The 21,749-nt window shown below is 50.9% G+C and overlaps 2 protein-coding genes and 1 long non-coding RNA gene across 5 annotated transcripts; 2 read left to right on the top strand and 1 right to left on the bottom strand.

The window, feature by feature from the left end:
• The first annotated feature begins 87 nt into the window (after positions 1–87).
• CAPZA1 (capping actin protein of muscle Z-line subunit alpha 1) lies at positions 88–12,200 on the top strand. The gene is made up of 10 exons (XM_075115482.1): positions 88–215; positions 5,043–5,106; positions 5,368–5,419; positions 6,269–6,332; positions 7,564–7,770; positions 8,186–8,265; positions 8,755–8,833; positions 9,345–9,416; positions 10,025–10,087; positions 10,663–12,200. The coding sequence occupies exons 1-10, from the start codon at positions 177–179 to the stop codon at positions 10,801–10,803; spliced, it is 861 nt and encodes a 286-aa protein (XP_074971583.1). The 5' UTR covers positions 88–176; the 3' UTR covers positions 10,804–12,200.
• LOC142067148 (uncharacterized) lies at positions 3,394–14,053 on the bottom strand. Of its 2 annotated transcripts, XR_012663918.1 has the most exons (5): positions 13,610–14,053; positions 6,904–7,002; positions 5,348–5,426; positions 4,213–4,843; positions 3,394–3,787 (listed from the first exon to the last, which is right to left on the bottom strand). It is a non-coding gene; the product is annotated as an uncharacterized LOC142067148 (long non-coding RNA). The 2 variants fall into 2 exon arrangements; XR_012663917.1 differs by lacking the exon at positions 3,394–3,787 and having other exon boundaries at positions 3,896–4,843.
• A 261-nt stretch (positions 14,054–14,314) lies between these two features.
• On the top strand, positions 14,315–21,621 carry MOV10 (Mov10 RNA helicase). 2 transcript variants are annotated; one of them, XM_075115476.1, is made up of 22 exons: positions 14,315–14,554; positions 15,626–15,722; positions 15,844–15,977; positions 16,073–16,311; positions 16,389–16,629; positions 16,871–16,993; positions 17,100–17,253; positions 17,334–17,488; positions 17,611–17,787; positions 17,869–18,016; positions 18,101–18,262; positions 18,357–18,460; positions 18,687–18,784; positions 18,876–18,995; positions 19,081–19,183; positions 19,409–19,538; positions 19,620–19,811; positions 19,945–20,019; positions 20,136–20,261; positions 20,452–20,540; positions 20,710–20,831; positions 21,072–21,621. In XM_075115476.1, the coding sequence occupies exons 1-21, from the start codon at positions 14,421–14,423 to the stop codon at positions 20,822–20,824; spliced, it is 2,916 nt and encodes a 971-aa protein (XP_074971577.1). In that variant the 5' UTR covers positions 14,315–14,420; the 3' UTR covers positions 20,825–20,831; positions 21,072–21,621. The 2 variants fall into 2 exon arrangements, with proteins under 2 accessions (XP_074971577.1, XP_074971578.1); XM_075115477.1 differs by having other exon boundaries at positions 21,059–21,612.
• Positions 21,622–21,749: the final 128 nt, after the last annotated feature.

Raw genomic sequence — 21,749 nt, forward strand, 5'->3', positions numbered from 1 at the left:
AGCACCGTCTTCCCCGTCCCGAGCGGGCCCGCCCACTCCTGCCATGGCCGCCGCGCGGCGTCTGCCCACAGCCAACATGGCGCTGGCCGCGCTTCCGGCCCAGCCCACCGGCGGCGCCCGGCCCGCCGCTCCCGCCATGCCCTGCGCGGGGCCGGGCCGGGCCCAGAGTTGCCAAAATGGCCGACTTCGAGGAGCGGGTGTCGGATGAGGAGAAGGTAGGGAGAGGGTCGCTCCTCCGCGGCGGGCCGGCCTCGCGGGCGGGGGGAGGTGGGGGGGCGGGGAGGCCGGGAGGCCCGGCCGGTGGCGGCGGGCTGGCCCCCAGCCCGACCTCCCGCTGCCTCGGCGCGGGCGGGCCCCCGAGAGCGGCCGGGCCGCCGCTGCCCGGGGAGAGGCCGGCCGCGGGTCAGCGGTCACGTACCGGTGCCACGCTTGGCCTTTCTGTTTCCTTATCGCCCGGCTGATAAGGAAATCAGCGCGTCTCCGTGCGTGAACACGTATGTTCTGCTCCTCGGCTTGCCTTTCCGTGGTCAGCAAAGTGATGGGCGCCTCTGAAAGGTGCTGTGAAACCTGCTCGCTTCCAAAACACCTTCAGAGCCTGTTTTCACGCTTTGTGCTTGGCCCAGCTGCTGACAGGAACTTGGATGTATCTCCTACAAATTATACCGGGTTAGATGTAGATCCTCCAAATTATACTGGGTGGAAAGGACTAGGCGCAAATAGAGCAATATTTATTTAAGGAAATGGAGAAATGAACAGATTGTTCCTCTTGCATAGGAACACACAATACCGACAGTCTTACAAGCAGCGCTGAGTTTCATGTAACAACAAGTAGCCTTTTCTACACTATAGACACTAGTTACCTATAAATGGTACTTTAAAAATCCACGGCTACTCCCCCTACATCATAAAATATTACATGTAGCTTTTTGCTTTGTTCTTTAACGTTCTGAAGTGGGACATTAAGGCTATAGTCCTTCAAGGATCCTAGAGTTTGGAGCCTACTTTCATTTTTCCCTTAAACTGCCAATTTTAGGTTCATTACTGTGACATTCATTGTGAAACAAGCAGATGGAGCTTTAAAGGAGCAATCCATCCTTTAGTTAGTATTCTGGATCACATGGGCGTTGTTTGAAATAAGTATTTCAGAACAGAATTCTTATGGTCTTTAGCACAATACTGAAATCTATCCAGTGCTATATAAAATATTTCACTCTGTCATTTGGCTGAATTTCAGTTGAACTCTTAAAATCAAAGGCATTGTTACATTCAATGTGAAAACTAACAAAAAAAAAAAAAAGCTTACAAAGCTTTGTCATGTTGGGGGTTATGGAGGTACAGCTTTGAGAGGGAAGGAGGTGAAGTAAATTGCCCTTGGCAGCCCAGCAAGCCCTTAACAGAGCTGGAAGGAGAACTGGAGTCCCCGTTGGTAGGCTACACCTAGGCGAGGTATTAGTCTGGGAATGAGAGTCAGTGTGGCAAGAACCTGGGGTCACTAGGTGTTTTTCTCCCCCCTCCCACTACATGTACCTGAAGTGTCCAGTTCTTTCAGAGCACTTGTGGGGAAGACTTGTCCTTAAGGAAGAGACCCTTCAGAACTATGTGTGTCCAAGTACTTTGGTGAAGTACATGGGATTTTGCTTGAAATTGGAGCCTACGTTCTACTTCATGTCCTGGCTTGGGCAAGTTTGATTCAATTTAAAGTAGCTCCATGCCTAGCACAGGTGGAAAAGGATAATCTTAAGTGAGGACCTAAAAAAGAAACATGCAGCAAAGATTTACTATGGTATCCATTTCGTAACCATTCAGATAGGTCTAGAACTTCTATGTTTCCTTTTTTAAGTCTGAGTTTACCAGTGCTTTAAAATAAAGCAAAGAAACAAAATCAATTGAGCAACAAAATTAATTCATTCCACCCCAACACCACCCCCAAGCCTCACCTCTTTATTCTCTATAGGCATATTTTAGGTAAGCTAAGGGATTCATTTTAGTTTTGGGTCTGCTGCAATGTACCTTATTGCCTACTTAAGTTAATTCTGCTGCCATTTTGCTAGCTTAAGCTAGTGGTTGAGCAGCTTCCCTCTCACTTTCCCCATTTTAGAAACAGGAAGTTCATTTTGCTAGCGAGCTGCAAGCTACCTGAAGTGGCAACGATGGCCAGGAAGTAGGTCAGTTTGCAGAAAGTCTTATTTTCATGCTTCTGCAGATGAACATCCTGCCACTGTGGTGACACTGCTTCGAAACAAGTCAACTCTAAAAACAGTGATTCAAATGCTTGACGTTTAGAATTAACTACTCTGCAGTCTGTTTCCTGCACACCACTCCTGATTTCAATAGTTTGACTTAAATGCTTTGTATTTTATTGCTCCACAAGAGAGGCAGGGCTAGGGATATTTTGTAAAAGCGAACACTTCTCACTTGCAGTGTTTGCTTTGTTTTGCGGCTGGTTTGTGATAACATTTGGTTGAAATGCCGAGTCCTTCCTGTGTTGATTTAATTTTGTTCATCCTTCCAAGTGGAAGAATTTGTGGAAGACTGTAAAAATCTCTCCTGTAATATTTGGGGTTTTTTTTACAAAGATCTGTTTATGGGAACCCATTGATCTATAAGTCAACCTCTTAAAACAGTGGTGCGGTTTATGACCTTTCCCTGTACAGTACAGTTCTGCAGCCACAACATTGTTGCATAAATTTATAAGATACTCAATTTTATGGCTTTTTAGGGGCCTTATTTTTCCATGTGTTGAAGCACCTTATAAAAGGGAATCTGTTCATCTGGGGACTTAATTTGCAGGATGCATTCTAGTGCAATCCTCCCACTGAAAGGCATCGTGGCATGAAGTGGTATGTATTTGTAAGTGCTTTAGCACAGCCTGATATGCCTGCACTAGTGCTTACACTTGCGCTTTCTTAGAAAAGCACATGGTGTCATTTCAGAAGTCTTTTAGCCATTTAGGGCTGGCTCTCAGCAAAGTCCACAGAGGATATAAAGCAGCAGTGCCCCTCTTAATTACTGCTAGGTTATCTTCATCACAGTCCAAGTTTCTGATAGTGAAATCTGACAAGATTATGGCAGCAATGTGGCCTAATTACAGTTCTTTAGATAGTGAAAATTTTCAGACAGAGCTACATTTTAGGATTGCTGTACACTTACCAGCCTTATCTAAAAAGCAGAATGTTAGGAGAAAATGGTTTGACAGTCTGTATTGTATCAGTTACGCAAGTTACAGACTTTTTAGTTTTTCACTTACACTGCATAATTATTTAAGGCATAAAAATGTATGTGTGTATATATATTTAAATAGATGGTAATTTGGAAAATGATCAATTTTTGTCTGAAGCTCAATCCGGTTAAGGCAGAGTTGTTAACTTGATACCGCTGGAATAAGGCAGTATACCCTTTGTTTGGAAAGGTGTTTATTTCCTTTCATGGGTTGCTTTAAATCATTATGTGACAAACAATACAAACAACAATTTCTGTCTAAAATAAGGAAGACTATTGAGAGAAGCAAGTTATTTCTGGCAATAATTCAGCTGAAGCAGTTGGATATATACACACTCCTTTGTTTTACTGCCCAAAATGAAACGTAGAAAAAGTAATCAGAGTCATAATGAGGACTGTTCTGCAGTCATCTTCAATAAATGTCTGGTTGAGCAAGAAAGGCTTATTGCACAGCTTTGTTAGCTGTGCTTTGGAAAAAACATGACGTTTTTATTGTTCTAAGGGAGAGGTTTAATTTTGTGACATTTCCTGTTTAAAGTCTTCCAAGATTATTCTATTCCCTTTGGTCCTGTAAAAACCATAAAAGATTTGATTATGAAAACCATAAACTCTTACTAATTTCAACATAATCAATACCTAGACCACCTAAATTCTAGCAGTCCAAGACATGTATATTGGATTTCAGAACACAGTGCAGTTTTATTACTTCTTAGAAGAGAATGGGTTTTTCTTTTCCAGCTTCAAAGTTTGCAGACATGCTGGTATTTTCCTTACAGTTGGCCTTTTCTGTTATTTACTGTATCACTCACAGCTCCACATGCTTTAGTTCTTCTGCTACCATGACACTTGATGTCTGGACTACAGTACAGTTTCCAGTAAACCATTGCTTCAAGATAAGAGGAGTGATGTGGCACAGAATGGCACAGGTGGGGTGGCTGCTGCTCAGGGTTAGAAATGACCAGGGCAGCATTAGAGGGTCAAGAAAAATCTCACCTGCTGAAATTTGGATGGTTTCATTTGGAGGCAGTGCCTGGCTGCTGGGGTTCATTTTGGCACTTTCCATCACCTCCCCCATTTCTGTCAGTTCCCAGCTTTTTCCTTGTTATCTCCCTACCCCTTCTGCACTCTGGGCACATCAGTGGCTTTTCAAAGTCCAAGAGGCGTAATTAACTCTGGAAGCAGTCCCCTGGCAGTTGATGTAATTGATTTACTGCTCCATTTCTAGAGGGATCAGCCTCTTGCCTCCACACGCTGTTTGCTGTGAAGCTGTGGCACCTCGGTCAGCAGCAAACAAGTTGCGTCACATGGAATCACAGTGTCCTGCAATATGTCAGACACTCCTTAGCTCTGTGGTTGTGCTGTAGGTTACTCTCTAGTTACAGCGTCACTTTTACTGCAGTGGTTTCTTATTCTTTATATTCCTTGGCATTTAGGTTTCTGATGGCTAGCAAGGATCAGGAGAAAACATTGTTTAAGAATGTCACCAAGAAGAGTGGCTAGCCAGCATTTGTATTCTTTAAATACGTCAGTGCTCTGTAGGTGGAACAGTTCACATTTTGACAGGTGCCCACATGAAGTTTGCAGTTCTTCCTGAGTACATTTGGAATTCTTCTGCTGGGTTACACTGAAAAAAAATATGGTCTTACAAGACTGACTATTTCCATTTTGACAATGCATGCCTAGGTTTCTGCCTAAAGCTGGCACTTCCTATCACTGTCAGAGTTGGTTTTGTTGGTGAATTGCTTCAGTGTAGGTTGCAGTATGTATGAACTCAGTTAATTATCTGTTGTCTTTAGTTTAATTACTTTTCTGCTTCATTGTAGGTGCGTATAGCTGCAAAATTCATCACTCATGCACCCCCTGGAGAGTTCAATGAAGTATTCAATGGTAAGTACATAAGGAGAAATGATCAGTGGTGTTTTCTTCACATTTCATCTATTGTAAGAGTCTAAGGCTGCGTCACAATGTACTGCTTTTAAGGTTAAGAAATGGTGAGGGAAAAGCATGCTGTCATTCTGTGACTACGTATGCTTAATGAAATTATTTAATAATTTTAACATTTGCATTTGTACAGTTGAAATTGAAATGCATAAAGAGAAACATTTGATCAAAAAATCCAATAACCTACCTGAACCCTCTCCTCTCCAGATGTCCGGTTATTGCTTAACAATGACAATCTTCTCAGGGAAGGAGCAGCACAGTAAGTACTAATAATTCAAACACAAGTCAAATTACCATCAGAGATGCATAAGTTTTATTACACCCATCATTCTGTGACAAAGCAAGCCATTTGCTATATTGACAGCAATCTGTAATTCCTTATCCCTGCAACAAAACATGTAATGGAAGGCATGGATGATTCTTTTTAAAAGGCCTAAACTGGAATTTGTGCTGTAGAGGCCGTATGAAACTGACAGGAAGGCACTCTGCCAAAAAGTTTAACTCTGCAGCAGCAGCAGGAATGTCTGATCTTGTTGAAGCATGATTTGTAAAGCAAGTGAAGCTTGAAACACTCAGTAATCCTTAGCCAAAGTTTAGAAAAAGAACTGCCCTCAAAAAAAAAAAGCTTTCAAAATATCTTGTTTACTTGCACAGTCTCATCAGAAGGTGCTTAAAGGTTATGCATACAAGCTTTTTGATGCTTAGACTTTACTTCAAGCTGGGGACATGTCAGTAGTCAGCAGCTCGTTACGTAAGAAAATTGTTGTAAATATTAGCCTACCTGTTCGTTTATCTTGATGCTGTCTAAATTGTAGCTGGGGTGTTCCTGTTTTGCCTTGGCTTGCTCATATTGCCCCAGGCTGCCTGCTGTTCTACTTTTGAACTCTGTACTTTCCTGATCATCACTAAATAAACCTGGCTTTAGACTTGGGTTTTTATAGCTATCGTCAATAAAAGGTATTGAAAAAGCCTTTAAGAGTGCTCATGTGCATTATTTGCCAAATTAAGCTGAAATTTTCTGTAACATGAATCACACTATGCACTTATGGTTGAGTCAAAATAAATGTGCACATACAGCTAAAGTTCATGTTTTTTTAATTCTTAACAGTGCATTTGCACAGTATAACATGGATCAGTTCACTCCAGTGAAGATAGAAGGGTATGATGATCAGGTAAGGCAAAACTTGAGGTTTCTATTACTACACTGTGCGAAAACAATAAAAATGCTGTTGTTTCATCAAGATGTTGACTAGTTTCATTCTGCTCACAAGTTATCTCCTCTCCTCCTTCCCCCCCACATCATTATATTACCAAACTTTTGGTCTTACAGAAGAAGCATAGGTGAAGTGTTCTCTTAAAGTACTGTCTGATACTACCTAGTAATTCATTGTTCCTTAAGTAGAGCTCCATGCTGAAGTCACTGGAATTCTACTTAGAGTATGAATGATTAAAGATTGCTGTTTATTTAAAGCTTGCTTACAGATTCTTATGTTGCTACCTGCTTACAGTTCCTACTGACAATCAGTAGTACATTCTTAATACTATTTTTCTCATTTTCTGCATTTTTAATCTATTCCCAGCTACCCTAAAAAAAAATATTATATCCTTGATTATACCCATCTAATATTACCCAGTCTATGCCAGCAAAACAATTTATTTTTCTTTTGAGAGCAAGCAGCAAGTCCTACAGAAGATAGAAAGCTGGCCTGACCATCTGTTGTATTCTGTGAGCCAAGTACTGACCTAGCTTTTTTGGTGTCCCAGATATGTTCACAGGAGGCAGATATTTTTAAGAGGGCTGTCCATAGGAATAGCTTTGACAAGAGAAAGTTACAGTACAACCTGCAAAAAAAAATTAAAGTCGGTGTTTGGTAAGCCAGAGAATTATGGTGAATAAGACAAGGGAGAGGGAAGGTACAGTGCTGCTTTGCTGCCTACTTTAGTTTGTGTATATTAGAAGTAGCCACATCTATATACCCTTCTTGACCAGAAGGAGAGCTATTGCAACATGGAACATGACAATAAATGGTAAATTCCAGAGTAAAATTATTTTGTTTCCTTTAGAAATGGGGAAGAAAAACAGCAAAAATGACTTCAAAAGCAAACCCACCCATTTGTATCTTAAGGATGCCCAACTTTAAGCTAAATATATGCATTATTATAATACAGCCACTTCTGGGACAGAAGACTAATTGCAGTATTATTGTGAAGAGCAGGGAGTTTACCTACAGCCTCACTACAACTACTCTTAGTTGAAATTATTACTGAAATTATTGGGTTATGTGATGTTATAGCTCAATGAAAGAGTCTACTGAAACACTGATATCTATTCAAATAGGGAAAAAAGCAAAACAGCAGATTTACAGAAGCATGAGTGTATCTTAATTTCAACTTCTTTTACAGGTCTTAATCACAGAACATGGTGATCTCGGCAATGGCAGATTTTTAGACCCAAGAAACAAACTTTCTTTTAAGTTTGATCATTTAAGGAAAGAAGCAAGTGACCCCCAGCCTGAGGACACAGAATCAGCTTTAAAACAATGGAGAGATGCCTGTGACAGTGCATTGAGAGCTTATGTGAAAGATCATTACCCCAATGGCTTCTGTACCGTTGAGTATCCGTCTTGTTTCACTGAAAGTTTGTTGCTCCATGTCAGTCAGTGCCTTGAGTGGACTTTGTGCTGGGCAGTGCTGTTTGAATTTTCCATCCTCACTAGCGGTTTAGCTAATTTGGGAATAACAAGTTCCAAAGAGGGTGCAAATATCTTGGTATGCACACAGCGGTAAAGCTACATTGGCCTTATTTTTCATAGTCATGACTGCCAAGCACCTCAACACCTGCAGTTATTAAAAAGGAGGCATTATGTGCACATACGTGCAAATGGAGGTGTTGGACAATGTAATTAGTCGTACACGTCCCCAGCGAGATGCCGCAGTAGCGAGCCTCCACAGTGCTGCCAAGAACAGAAATTAAGAATAGCTTTCCTCAGCTCTTGGGCCTCTTTAACTCTTTTTCTAAATACAGGTTTATGGTAAATCTATAGATGGGCAGCAGACAATTATTGCCTGTATTGAGAGCCACCAGTTCCAGCCCAAAAACTTCTGGTAAGATTATTTCAACATAGTGTATTTTCTTCCTTTACTAATCCTCAAACAATCCCGTCCTCTATGTCTTCTGATACAGTCTGAAGGGCAAGTAGTCTTGGGCTTCCCAAGAAGTTCTGCTTCTCATTCTGTAGTGGTTTCCTTGCAGCCCCCTTGGCACTTCCCTAAAGCCTTCAGTGTGGCTCAGTGACCTATCCAGAGAGAAAGGCATTAGGAGAGCTAGCTAGATACGCCCTTATGTATTGCAGAGCACCGGACACTGGAGCTAGTCTAGTGCTGCTAGTCAGTACTAGTTCAGTGCTGCTAGTACTGAAGCTGCATCGTATTCAGCTGTGCTTCAGAAATTGAATTGGGTGCCACGTAAGGCCCTGCAACATGGGTCATAGGAGGACAGCAGAAACAACTTGCTTTTGTTAATCTGGTTAATTTGGTTCTTTTTGTTGTTAGACCTTTTTGGAAATACAGTTTTTATGCTTTGATTGTTTTTAGGAATGGTCGCTGGAGGTCAGAATGGAAGTTTACCATCACACCACCAACAGCTCAAGTGGCTGCAGTGCTCAAGATCCAGGTGAGTTACTTTTTCTGGCAATAACGGGAGAAGCTGCATTGTGCTTCTCCTACCCTAATGCTTTTGACTCAGGTTGAGATGCTGAAATACACCCAAGATGTCCTTCTCAAGCCAAGATGCTACTAAACTATGCAATTCAAAAAATCAATTCTTTAGTTTTAAGAATACTGGTTTTGTGTTTCGGACATCATCTACAATCTGGCCTGAGGTTTATTATACAGCATTACCCCGTATAGCTCCAAGTCTGCTTCACTTTGTAGGGCTAAACCTATACCATGAATTCTTTTATAATTGCTCTTATTTCAACTCTAGGCGTTTACTGCATTAACATAATCTTGAACAGTCTTGACAAAGAATGAAACGTTTTAGAAAATCCATCCTGCTTTTAGTCTCCACGTAAGCAGAGAAGACTGGCACAACAATGCTGTTGTGCCATTTTGGTAGCATTTGGGGGCTCTAGGGATTATGAAATGAGTGTTAATGATAACCTGCATTTTGTCTCTTTGTTCAGGTTCATTATTATGAAGATGGCAATGTTCAACTGGTTAGTCATAAAGATATCCAGGATTCTGTACAGGTTTCAGTAAGTATGCTAAAATATTTTTTTTTATGATAAAGCAACTATTTTGTTTCTTAAACATCTCATGAAGCATATGCTTTTATGACTACGTTCTCTTGACTTTAAAGTAATGTAATTTTAGGGTGACTAGTCAGAGTAGTTGTAGTGTTTAGAGTTACATGGGAAACCCAGATTCTCAACTGCTTAAAGCCAGACTGAATTAGAAAATACAGTCTCTATTGGAAAGCTTATGACTTCCAGTTGAACAGGGCAGAGTAAGCATTTCTATCCATACACAAGGGAAACAAACAGTGAGGGCAGCGTACTAAGGGAAAATACGGAGTCCTATAGTACAGCAGAGGGAGCAACAGTCACAAAATCTCTAGTCTATACCATGAAGTTCTACCTCCCTTTTGCTCACTAGGGTGCAGTCCCGTTTCAGTCTGGAGCGCAAGCTCTAGCCAGCGCATACCTCTGTAGTGAATGGAAAGAACCCAGCTGCAAAGATAAGGCGGAAGCTGCTCACATTATCCACTTCATCTATTCTCAGCCTAGCATTTGAGGAGAAATCTAATGTGTAGCTTTTGTAAGTTGATCTTAAACATCTAAAAATTTATTTTTCTCCTTTGTAGAGTGATGTCCAGACAGCTAAGGAATTTATTAAGATAATAGAAAATGCAGAAAATGAATACCAGGTAAGATCAGTGGTTGTTAAATAAAGATGATGGCATCATATCAGTCCCCATTTACAGTTAATGGGGACATGGAAGATTGATCTCTAATTCCATTTCTGGCTGAGTCTGGCATTGACTGTAACAATTACTTAGAACAGGGCAGTAGTAGTTGTTTAAAGAACATGGTTGTAAAGCTATGTGTAATTAATAATCAAGTTTGCTGTATAGTTATTGTAAAGGGTTACAAAAGATGCCTGGAACCAGCATGGAAGGGGAGTGGGTGAGTCTAAATGTTTTCCTCTGTGACAGTTAAAATACTGAAGAGGAAATGCGTGTGACAGCTTTTTGCCTTGTCCCAGCCTGTGTGCAAGGAGACTCAACACAGATAGGTCAGGGAAGCACCCAAGGAGACACAGCTACATTCACAGGGGAGTTTAATAGAAAACCTTTTACTTGCACACACACTGGTGATGCACTGTTAATTTAGTTAGTAGCATGCCATCGCCTTGTAGAAGGGGTTTTTTGTCTTTAACACCAGGTCATAGTTTTTAAGAGTATCTTGTTACTGCCGTAACCGAATCTACTTGCCCTTGCAGACGGCGATCAGCGAAAACTACCAGACTATGTCAGACACCACTTTCAAAGCCTTACGCCGGCAGCTACCCGTCACCCGCACCAAGATTGACTGGAACAAAATCCTCAGCTACAAGATTGGCAAGGAAATGCAGAATGCTTAATGCGGAAATAAGGAGATTTATGAAATGTTTATGTGCAAATGTGGTCCTATGCCAAGTAGGTGGTTTCTGAACCAGTGCAGCATTTTTCTAGGGCTTTCGGAGTTAACAGGTTTTCTAGCCTCAGAGAGAACTGTGGAACAAATAGCGTTGTCTGTGTTTTGTGTTTCCTGCCGCATAAACTTCCTGTTGTGACTGCATTTACTGATAGGCCATTTTAATTAAGCCACATTCATGGCTCGGAAGTATAGCTGTTTTCAATCACTGATTATACTGGTTGGAAAACTTCCTAGCTGGAAAAGCCCTATTATAAATACAGCTGAGGGTGCAGAGCATTCCCTTCACCCGTGTACGGCACACCAGGTACTCCAGTAGGTTTGTCAAATCTGCCAACTGCTCAAGGCGCTATGCTGCAAGATACAATAAATGCAAAAGACAGTAAGTCCTCACGTATCTCTATTACTGACCTCCACAAAGCAAAAAGCCGGTAGGCTTAGATTTTACAATATGAAATGAGTTTACAAGATCCCTTACAGAAATCCCTAAGCAGACAGCTCTTCCAGGGACGTTATTTTTTTTAAATCTGAAGATTTGAGCCATGTTCACTAAAAGTGAACATTTCTGCTCTCCTCTCTTTCATGTACGTACGGTTATCGGACATCTGCATTTTTACAGAACTACGAGTTCCTGTGGAATCACTGCTGGTCCACATAGGCTGGATAGGGATTAAAAATGCAAATGTCTACAGAATAATAGGTATGTTGTGCTTTAATGCGTTGTGGCAGGTTCATAGAATTTGTATCACAGGTGTATGGATGGATAGCATACAAAATAAATAAACTTGCACCAAAGTGAGAGAAAAAAACTTTTCCGTTTTGTCTCAGTTGTGGCCAGTTTCTTGTCCTACTTCAGGGGATTTTGGAATTCTCTTTGTTGCCCTCTAAGTGCTTGCTCCATGTTAATTTGTTTTTCTGTAAAATCAGAAGTAGCAGTCCTGCAGGTCTCTCTTAAGGGGAGGTTGAAGGGCACACAGATGCCTTTCTCAGAACTTGGAACATGGATTCACTGCAAAACGAAACACTTCTGGTGAACTCACTGTGCTCTGTTTGCACTTGGTTATCACTGGGCCTTCGTGTGGGTTCTGGTTTTTAAACTGGTTAGTGTCTTCCTGTTTTTACATACACAAAGAAAGGGGTTGGGAAGATAGGGATGGAACTGCCCATGCGTTACACTCCAGGTTTGCACAGTCATACCACAAAATCAGTGTGTCTATCCTTTGTGAAAAGTTTTGTCTAAATAAAATATATTTGTATTTGCTGTTGAGACTGACCATTCATCCTACAGGCATCCTCGGTATCAAATAGTCTAGTAGAAATACACCGGTCTCTGTTTTAAAGCCATTTGTGTCTGTTCTTTCCTGGTCTTGCTTCTGTTAGCTCCTGGTGAAGGCAGGTCCTACAGGTAACAGCCCGAAAGGGGGGGATGGTGCTCACAAACCCACAGGTGATGCTCCCATCCCGGTACGCACCGGGGAACTGGAGGTCTAGGAACTTCCACATCAAAAGACAAATGGTCACACAGCTCTAATGGAGCACTTCACCCGAGGGAAACAGCAGGCAGGGTTATTTCTCTCGTTGTCTATGACTTACTGTAACACCTCCCTCACCTCTTCTGCTCGGCTTGCGAAGCACTGACTGCGTCCTGCGCCAGGCGCACTGGACAGGGCAGGAACCGCCTTCTGGGGGATTTGCAGCCGCTGTGCAAAGAGCTACTCAAGGACAGTGCTTCTGCCAGCCGGTGTTTGTAGAAAGGGTTCCCTCCCTGCCTGCAGCGCTAGGGGAGAGGAAAGGTTATGTGGACGAGCACCTAAGGTGCTGTGGTCTGTGGCCATGGTCCCATCCAGACAAGCACTGCAACAATTCCAAGAATGTGAAGCCAAAGCCAGGCCCAAGATAAGGCTGTGCACACAACAGAGCTTTTATCTGCCTCAAGGCTAGTCTTTTCCCCCGCTTAGCTTTTCCCCGAGTTAGTTACACTGCAAGCAGTTCACTGCCACTTGTTCCAGCCTTAAGACAGTTTCTATCTTTGTCCTCCAAATCTTTAGCTAATCATCCTTTAGGCAGACTCACGCCCTGCCTGCCTCCTGGCCCTCCTCCACAGCAGGCTGCACTGCCCCAGCCCTAGCCCCTTCCCAGCTCCCATTTCTTCCTTGGAAAAGCAGTACTTGGCGTGACTCTGCCTCTGGGGCACTAAGCAAGTGCCAGCACAGCAGTGACACATGCCCAGAGGCATTCTAATCCTTAAAGCCATCGGCTATTGTCTGCTGGAGACCAGAGGCTTCAGCGAGACTGAGGCCAGCTCCAGGGCAATGTATATCCCGGGCTGGCCCTGCTGAAGTGTATGAAAGTCAAAGTCTGACCCCAGATGAATCAGAGTGAGCCAGCACTGCAGCTTGACTGAGCCAGGGAAGGCAAAGCCCCCCAGCCCAGCTCTGCAGGATGGGTCCTGCCAGCCCAGACAGAAGCTAGGCTACCCAGCTGCCCCCTGGGGAAAGAGCTTTCCTACCTGTTTGCAAGACCAAAGCTTAAAGCTCCAGGTTTCTGCCTGCAATACCTGACAGAAAGACTTACAAACACCTTCTCCAAAGCCAACACCCCCATTTTTCCAAGCCTCGGAGCCCTCCTGCAGCCCACGAGGGGCCCTTCGCCACCACAGTCTATCAACCACCTCCAGCAGCAGCAGGTCATTAGTAAAGCTTGGGTCAGAGGAAAAGCTGCCTGATCTAAGGTGGGGAAAACAGCAGACTTACCCCAGCATCCTTGGGCCACAGGCAAGGCAAAAGCAGCACCATGAGCAGTCCCAGGGTCTTGAGCCATCTTAGAGCAGCAGGTCAGGGATCACTGTCTGCAGTAGGCAGGCTGGAGGGTGAATGAGCAGGAAACTAAAGGCAGAGACATAGAAACCAGCTCTTGCTAGTGCTGCTGCTGCCCTACTTATAGAGCAGCCGTGTGAGCCCTGGGAGCTCTTGCCCCTCATCATTGGACGCAGTGATGAGACACAGCTGGGCACCTCTCCTGCCCCGGCAGCAGCACGGGCGTGAGCTGGCAGCGGCTGCTCTCCCTCCCTGCGGGCAACCGGGGCTGCAGGCCGGGGGCTGGCGAAGCTCAGCCCTGACACTCGGCAGCTCGGCTCCCCCCGGCCCTGCCACCGCAGCCTGGCTCGGGCACGCGCCTGTCACTTCTGGGGCAGCCCTGCGAGGGGGTGCGCACCCCCCGGGCTGCGGGTCCCGGCCTGGGCCAGCCCCCCCACCTCCGCAGGCAGCCAGGGCAATTCCCGCGCCCGGGTGGACCCCGCAGCCGGGCCCCTCTGCGGGGTGCGGGACCCCGGGCGCGGCTCTCCCGTGGGCGGGCACGGGGCGATGCTGCGGGTCAGAGGCGCGGGCAGGAGCCGCCCCCCGGCCCCCCCCAGACCCGTCGGGCGGGCCCGCAGAGCGCACGGCCCCTTTCGCTTTCGTTTCTCCTTGCGGGGCCAGCCCCGGCTCAGCCCCCGCTTAGCCCAGCCCAGTCCGCACGACGCGGCACACCTCAGCTCACCTCAGCTCGGCTCGGCTCGGCTCAGCCATGCCGCGGTTCAGCGTGGCGGAGGCCAGGCGGTGGGGGGATCAGTTCGTGCAGTTCCTGCGGGACACGGGCCGGGAGCAGGAGAGCCGGCGGGACACGCTGCGGAGCATCTACAACCAGGAGTTTCGGGGCAGGTGAGAGCCCTCGGCCAGAGGCAGGCAGCATCGCCTGGGACAGTCCCTCCGGCCAGCATCACCCGGTCCCCGGGCCAGCATCACCGGTCGTGGTCAGCACCACGGGTCCTCGGCCAATATTGCTGGGGCTTCACATGGGGTGTCAAGCCAACTCTGGCCGGGAGCTGGGTTTGAGGGTAGCACTGGGGAGCAGCTGGGGGCTTCAGGGGCTCTGCTTCACGGTGGGATGAAGGAGCATATACTTTCTGAGCAGTGAGGACCACCTGGGCCAGTTAAACTCAAACACAGGGGCTCTGCTCTCTCCAGGCACGAACAAAACAGAGCAGCATTGCTGGGGCAGCCCGTGTTCCGCTGGGCTGTGGATGCAGTGAGAGGCAGAGCTGCCTCTCTGGACACCAGCCCTGCATGCCCCAAGCCCCTCCATCTCGCCATGGCCCTGCTGGGATGTTCCCCTGCTGCAGGGACCCCCCGGCAGCCACCTGGGCACAGCCTCAGACACCCGCTGCCCACCATTCTCCCCACCTCACCCCAGTGACACCAGTCACGCTGGCCCCTGTATAATGTCACTGCTATTAATCATTGGCAAAGCCGAGGTTCAGCCTATTGCAGGCTGCGGGACATGGCTCTGGGGTGCGGGAGGAGGTGCCCAGGGAGTCATCACTGCCGGGAACCTTGGAGGAGCCCTCATCTGCGCCAGCTCCACCCCAAATTGTGTGGGACAGAGACATGTCCCTGCCCTGCTGCCACCTGCCTGCTGGCAGGGGCAGGGACTGCATGGCCAGACAGCTATGTCGTGGCACAGCTGGAATGGCCATGCCACAGCTGTAACAGCCATGCCACAATATGGAGTTGCTGGAACATCCTGCAGGTATATAAGATGGGCATGGGCCAGTGAAAAGCCCCAGTCCTTCTCCTTCTGGTGCAGAGGGGAGTCACCAGAGTGCCCCTCACTGCAGCCTCAGTGCCCTGCTTCACCCTCCCTTCCCGCTCACCTCCTCTCAGCTGCCCGTGCTCCTGGATGCCCAGCCGTGCTCTGTTCCACGCAGAAACCTCTCTCCCTTATCTGTGCAGGACTGATATAAAAACACCCAACTTCTCCTGCATCTTGTACGCGCTGAGGGTGACCCACCGGGCGCAGGTGCACGGACAGTCGGTGCACTTCAAGAAGGTGAGGGGGGCCCTGGGCTGGGGCAGTGCAGCTGCTCCTGTGCCCACCAGGACTGGCTCCGTGGGAGCCCCCAGCTGCAGCAGGACCCCAGGGCCATGCTGATGCTGGCTGGTCCTCACAGGAGAAGAAGCGCGTGGTGGTGGCAGACCAGTACCGGAGACCCAGAACGAATGCAGAGACGTTGGTGTCTACATCTGCCTCAGGGCAGCAGCCCAGCTCTGGTCCGCAAGTGCCCCAGAGCCGTGCCAAGCAGTGGTATGACAGGCAGCGCCCTGCCCATGCCTGCCCTAGCACAGCCCTGGGGCTGGGAAAGGCCATGGCTGGGAAAGCCTGACCCTCCCTTTCCACAGGGCTGAGTTCGCCCACGGGAAGCACGGGGTGGAGATCGTCTCGGAGCACGACCAGGGCAACGGGCGCATCCGCTTCCCGGTGGTGCCCGGCGAGCCCCGGACAGTCACCATCCTGGTCCAGAATCGTGGGGCAGAGGCCGTGACACTGCGGCGGTGCCAGCCACGCCAGCAGTCGCGGGAGCTCTCCTTTGCGGACGAGCAAGGGGCGACGCAGGGCCAGTCCCTGCTGCTGCACCCAGGTAGGACCTCATCACCCACCCCGCACCCTGCTCCACCAGAGATGATGCAGGACCCAGCTCTCGCCTCTGCCTCGCAGGCGGCACATACCCCATCCAGGTGCGGTGCCTGGCCACATGCAATGGGTTCTTCTATGCCGTGGTGGTCTTTGAGTTCACCAAGGAGCCAGATGAGTCCTTCAGCATTGGGTGCTCCATTGCTGCTGTTGCTGAGAGCCAGCTGGCCAAGGACCTGGGGCCCTCAGCGCCTTTCCAGCCTTACCAGGCCAGCCTCCAGCGCCCTGTCACCGTCATCACTGAGGATGGCATCCCCCCCAACAGGTATGTGGTGGGGTCACCAGCTGCCATCCTGCGTGGAGGGACCTGGCCTGTTCTTTGGCTGGGACAAGGCTCAGCTCCTTGGGATCTGTCTGTCTGACACCTCAGGACAGTGCTTCATCCCTGTGCGCTGGCTGGTGACAGTGGGGTTGGGGACACCCTGCTTGCCAGGGCTGTGGGTGGTTGCAGCCCTGGGGGAGCCCAGCCCTGCGGTCCCCATGGCACCGCTGTCCCCTCTGCCCAGCTCCATGAAAAATGAACTGGAGAGGGAAATCGCTCTGGGCACCTACCAGTACCCGAAGAACCTCAAGGACACGATCCTGCTTGGACCCAATGCCAGTGCCAGCTCCAGCTGGGCTGCCATGCGGTGAGTGCCGAGGGGTGGGGGCAACACCACCCATCCCTGTGCCTCCCACCTGCTGCCCCTTGGCCAAGGTGTCCCTGGGGCACGGTGACAACCCTGCTGCCCGCAGGTCGTTGCTGGAGGCCCCGCTGCAGCCTGGGAACTACCAGCAGAAGTTCCAGCTGCTGCTGCACCTGGAGGAGATCCAGATGGAGGTGGACATCCGGCGCTATGACATGCAGGACGTGCCCATGGTGCAGGACAGGGGGCTGCTGGTCCTCGACGTGCGTAGGGGGAGCCGGGGGGACGGGAGGGGTGCTGGGCCTGCCAGGGTGCCTGGCGTCACACCGGCCGTTCGGCACAGGTGCCCGGCGTGGCTGAGAACCGCCCGTCCGTGCTGAAAGGTGACCACCTCTTTGCCCACCTGAGCAGTGAGCGGGACCATTCCCCGCTCGTCCAGTACAAGGGCTACGTGCACAGCGTGGAGCTGGAGAAGGTCAGGCTGGGCTTCTCCTCCAAGTGAGTGGTGTCCAGCCCCGGCAGCCCTGCTTGGACACACCAAAGGCCGGGTGCGGGCAGGGAAGGGCTGGGGAGGGCACAGGGGAGTGTCCTTGTGCCCTGCTCACACTGTTCTTTCCCAGACTGCAGAAGAAATTTGTGAACAACCTGAGGTTTGATGTGACCTTCACCTTCAGCCGGCTGCCGCTGCAGGTCCAGCACCGGGCTGCAACCCTGGCCATGCAGCGTGGCTTGTCCAGCCTCCTCTTCCCCTCCGCCTCCTGCCACAAGTCCCTCTTCGCAGGCACCTTCCAGCCCCGGTGAGTCCCCGTGCCTGCAGGGCAGGATGGGGGAGACAGGCGAGGACGGGGACCTGGCACGCTCAGCCTCTGCTCCCACAGGTGGTTCGACCGCAAGCTGCAGGCGAACGAGGAGCAGTGCAGAGCTGTGACTCACATCGTGATGGGGATGTCCAGGCCAGCCCCATACCTCATCTTTGGCCCTCCTGGGACTGGCAAGACAGTCACCGTGGTGGAGGCCATCAAGCAGGTGAAGGGCTGATGCTCAGGACCAGCCCCGGGGCATTGCTGCACACCCCAGCCTGTGGACCTGAGTGCCACCCCCCACACCTAGGTATGGACGTGCTTCAAGGATGCCCGGATCTTGGCCTGCGCCCCTTCCAACAGTGCTGCAGACCTGTTGTGCCAGCGCCTCATCAAGGACATGGCCCCCCGCTACGTCTACAGGCTCATCGCCAGCTCCAGGAACTATCAGGAGGTGCCTCCAGATATCAGGGTATGTCCCTGCCCCTCTGTCCCAGCACCCCGCAGCACGTCTGGGCTGGCGGCCCCCAGGGAGAGCAGGATCCCACCCTATGCTTGTGTTTCAGCCCTGCTGCAACTGGGACAATGAGCAGAGCTGCTACGTGTACCCGAGCAAGGAGCACCTGAGGTGCTACCGGATCCTCATCACCACGCTGGTGACAGCGGGAAGGTCAGAGGACTTGAGATTGTCCCAACCACGCACGCTGGGCGGACCCAGGGGCTGCCTTGCAACCAGACTGTGAGGGCAGCCCCGCTGGGATGCAGTGGGGATGGGGTGTGAAGGAGAGCAGGCAGCAGGGGGGACCCCTCCTCTTTAGGAGGACGAGGGCAAGGGGAGGAAGGATGACCAGCCACAGCAGGGATGCTGAGGCAGCCTCACTCCACCTCTCCCCCAGGCTAGTGTCAGCCAACTTCCCCCCAGGGTTTTTCTCCCACGTCTTCATCGATGAGTGCGGCCAGGCAGTAGAGCCGGAGAGCGTGGTTGCCATCGCGGGTGAGTGGTGCCTGGCTGCCATCTCAGGGACCAGCATCTCTGCGTGGCCTGGGGACCCCCCCATTCCCTGCTGAGCTCTCCCTCTGCCCAGGGCTCCTGACTGCCATGGACCAGAACACCAACCCCAACGGGGGGCAGCTAGTGCTGGCAGGAGACCCCCAGCAGCTGGGCCCTGTCCTGAGGTCGCCGCTGGCCATCGAGCATGGCTTGGGTGAGCGGGGAGAGGGGTGGGAGCGCTGCTGATGCCCAGGGACCGAGTGGCCTTGCAGGGAGCCACATGGTCTCTCTGGGCGCAGGCACCTCGCTGCTGGAGAGGCTGATGCTGCACAACCCCCTGTACAAGAAGTCAAGTGGAGGATATGACCCACAATTCGTCACCAAACTGCTCTGGAACTACAGGTGGGGATGGGGCCAGCATGGGGACAAGTGCAGGCACAGATGGGGGTGCATGCACTGGCTTGGTGCAGGATCTGTGCGTGCACCCCGGGCTTCAGCTCCTCAGAGCCACATAGTGCCCGGCTGGTGCAGGAGATGGGAGCGCACCCGCTGTCCTGGATGCACGGTGCCTGGGAGGGTGCTGGGGCCGTGTGGCATCTGCTCTAGGCACTGTCCTGCCTCTGCCAGGTCCCATGAGGCCATCCTCAGGATCCCCAACGAGCTCTTCTATGACAGCGAGCTGAAGGCCTGCAAGAGCGACGAGCTGGATCTCGACATCCGGAGTCTGTACTGCGCCTGGGAGGAGCTTCCCAAAAAAGTGAGGGGGGCAGGAGAGAGGGGGCCCAGGGGGGACCCCTGAGCCACAGGCAGAGCAGAACCCAAAACTCTCCACCGCCAGGGCTTCCCCATCATCTTCCACGGGGTTTGCGGGGAAGACCGGAGAGAGGCCAAGAGCCCCTCGTTCTTCAACACGGCTGAGATTGAGGTGCTGGTCTACTACCTCAAGAAGCTGCTGCAGAGTCAGGGCAAGAGGGGCTGCCCCACCGTCTCACCCAAGGAGGTTGGCATCATCTCTCCCTACAGAAAGCAGGTGAGTGGCATGGCTCTGCAGGCAGGGGATGGCCAGAGACCCCCCCCCAGGGGACAGGGGCCACTGGGTCGATGGAGAGCCCCAGGCCTGGCAGCTCTGTGGTGGCTGGACGGTGCTGCGTGCCTCCCCCCAGGTGGAGAAGATCCGGAAAGCCATCACCTCCCTCGATCCCGTCCTGCGGAAGCTGCCGGACATCAGCCTGCTGAAGGTACAGTCCTGGGTGCCAGGTGCAGAGAGGAGCCCACCCCACTGCAGGCAGAGGGAGCCCCACCAGCCCCAGCCCATGGGTGCTCCCCAGCCCCTCACCTGCTGTCCCTGCCCCAGGTGGGCTCTGTGGAGGAATTCCAGGGCCAAGAGCGGCGCGTCATCCTCATCTCCACTGTGCGCAGCTGCAGCGAGTACCTCCAGCTTGACCAGACCTTCAAGCTGGGCTTCCTCAAGAACCCCAAGGTACTGTGCTGCCCCAAGCAGGCCCCTCTCCCGCAGCACCCCCGGCTCCCCTCCAGTGCCCTGCAGGCAGGCAGAGCTGCTCCAAGTGCTTGGCACTGCACCAGAGCTGCCTGCACGCAGGTGGGGCTGGGGGCAGGGGGCCAAGAGGTGTTGCTGCAGGGTAAATCCTTCATTCTTGCTCACTTTTCAGAGGTTCAACGTGGCGATCACCAGGGCCAAGGCTCTGCTGATCGTGGTGGGTAACCCAGCAGTGCTCAGCAAGGACCATCACTGGCAGAGGTGAGCCTGGCCCCCCCCGCAGACGATGCTCATGAGTACCTCCCTGCCCTTCCCTGCCACCCACGGACGGCGCCTGGCCATGCCCAGTGCTACGGAGGCAGCGAGGCCAGAGCAGGCAGCGAGGCCAGTGCCACCTCCTGCCAACACTGCCCTTGCTCTGCGCCCGCAGGTTCCTCAGGTACTGCAGGGAGGAGGGTGGCTACACTGGCTACCCTTACGAGGACGAGAGCCCAGCAGAGGACGGCCTCGCCGCCGACCTCCACGCGCTGCACCTCAGCAATTAGCAACCAGGTGAGCAGGGCTGGGAGCTGTAGGCAGAGCCCCAGCAGGAGCAGCACAGCCAGCTGTGCTGCATCAGTGCCCTGGGGCAGCAGCATGGCCAGGGCCAAGCCAGGGTGCAAGTTCATGTGCGCAAGGGGCACTGGGAGACTTCTGCAGCACGTGTGACGGGGCTCAGGCTGGGGTCTTGCTTAGGGGCATCCTGTCCCTTCGCAAGTCAGGGGCCTGCTCTGCCACAGGGTTTCTCTTCAGGAAACCCACCTGGAAAAGGAGGTGAAGCCCCATGGTGCTCCAGCAACCCTCAGCCTGCCCCTGGCCCGCAGGAGCCGCCTGCCCCCTCGGCCCTGGGGTGCTCAGCGCACCACGCACCCCTGCGGAGACAGAGCTGAGCCCACCAGGCAGTGGGGTCCTGCCAGCCTTTGCTACCAGCCAAGAGCCCCAGCACAGCCCACAGGGCAGCCTGGGGCAGACACCTCCCCTTGCAGAGCCAGGCTGTGCCGGACTGGGACCACTCTCCATTTTAAACACCTTTTGACACAGCTATGGAAATCCCGTTCTCTGCTACTGGTCTCACCATTCAATGAACGCCTTAAACAACAGTCCGGCCCCCAAAGAGCACCACTGCATGCACAGGGGAGCTCAGTGCTGCTGCAGCGGGTGATGGGGTGCAGGCACGGTCCCACCCAGGCGCAGGGTGGCTGGGGTCCCCCACCAGGCAGCTGCCGCGCCTGAGAGCCAGCTACAGCCATACAGGCACACTTCACTTCCTTCTTCTGGAATAAATGTTTAGAGAAAAACAGTGTATTGATGTTGAGTCCTGGGCCCTGCCATCACAGATGGGCTGCTGGAGCAGTGACAGGCTTGCTGCAGCCCTGCCCCGACTTGCTCAGGACGGTGACAGAGGAGGGGTGGCTCCAGCGGTGACCCCAG

The sequence above is a fragment of the Phalacrocorax aristotelis genome, chromosome 21, assembly GCF_949628215.1.
Source record: "Phalacrocorax aristotelis chromosome 21, bGulAri2.1, whole genome shotgun sequence".
NCBI lineage: Eukaryota > Metazoa > Chordata > Aves > Suliformes > Phalacrocoracidae > Phalacrocorax > Phalacrocorax aristotelis.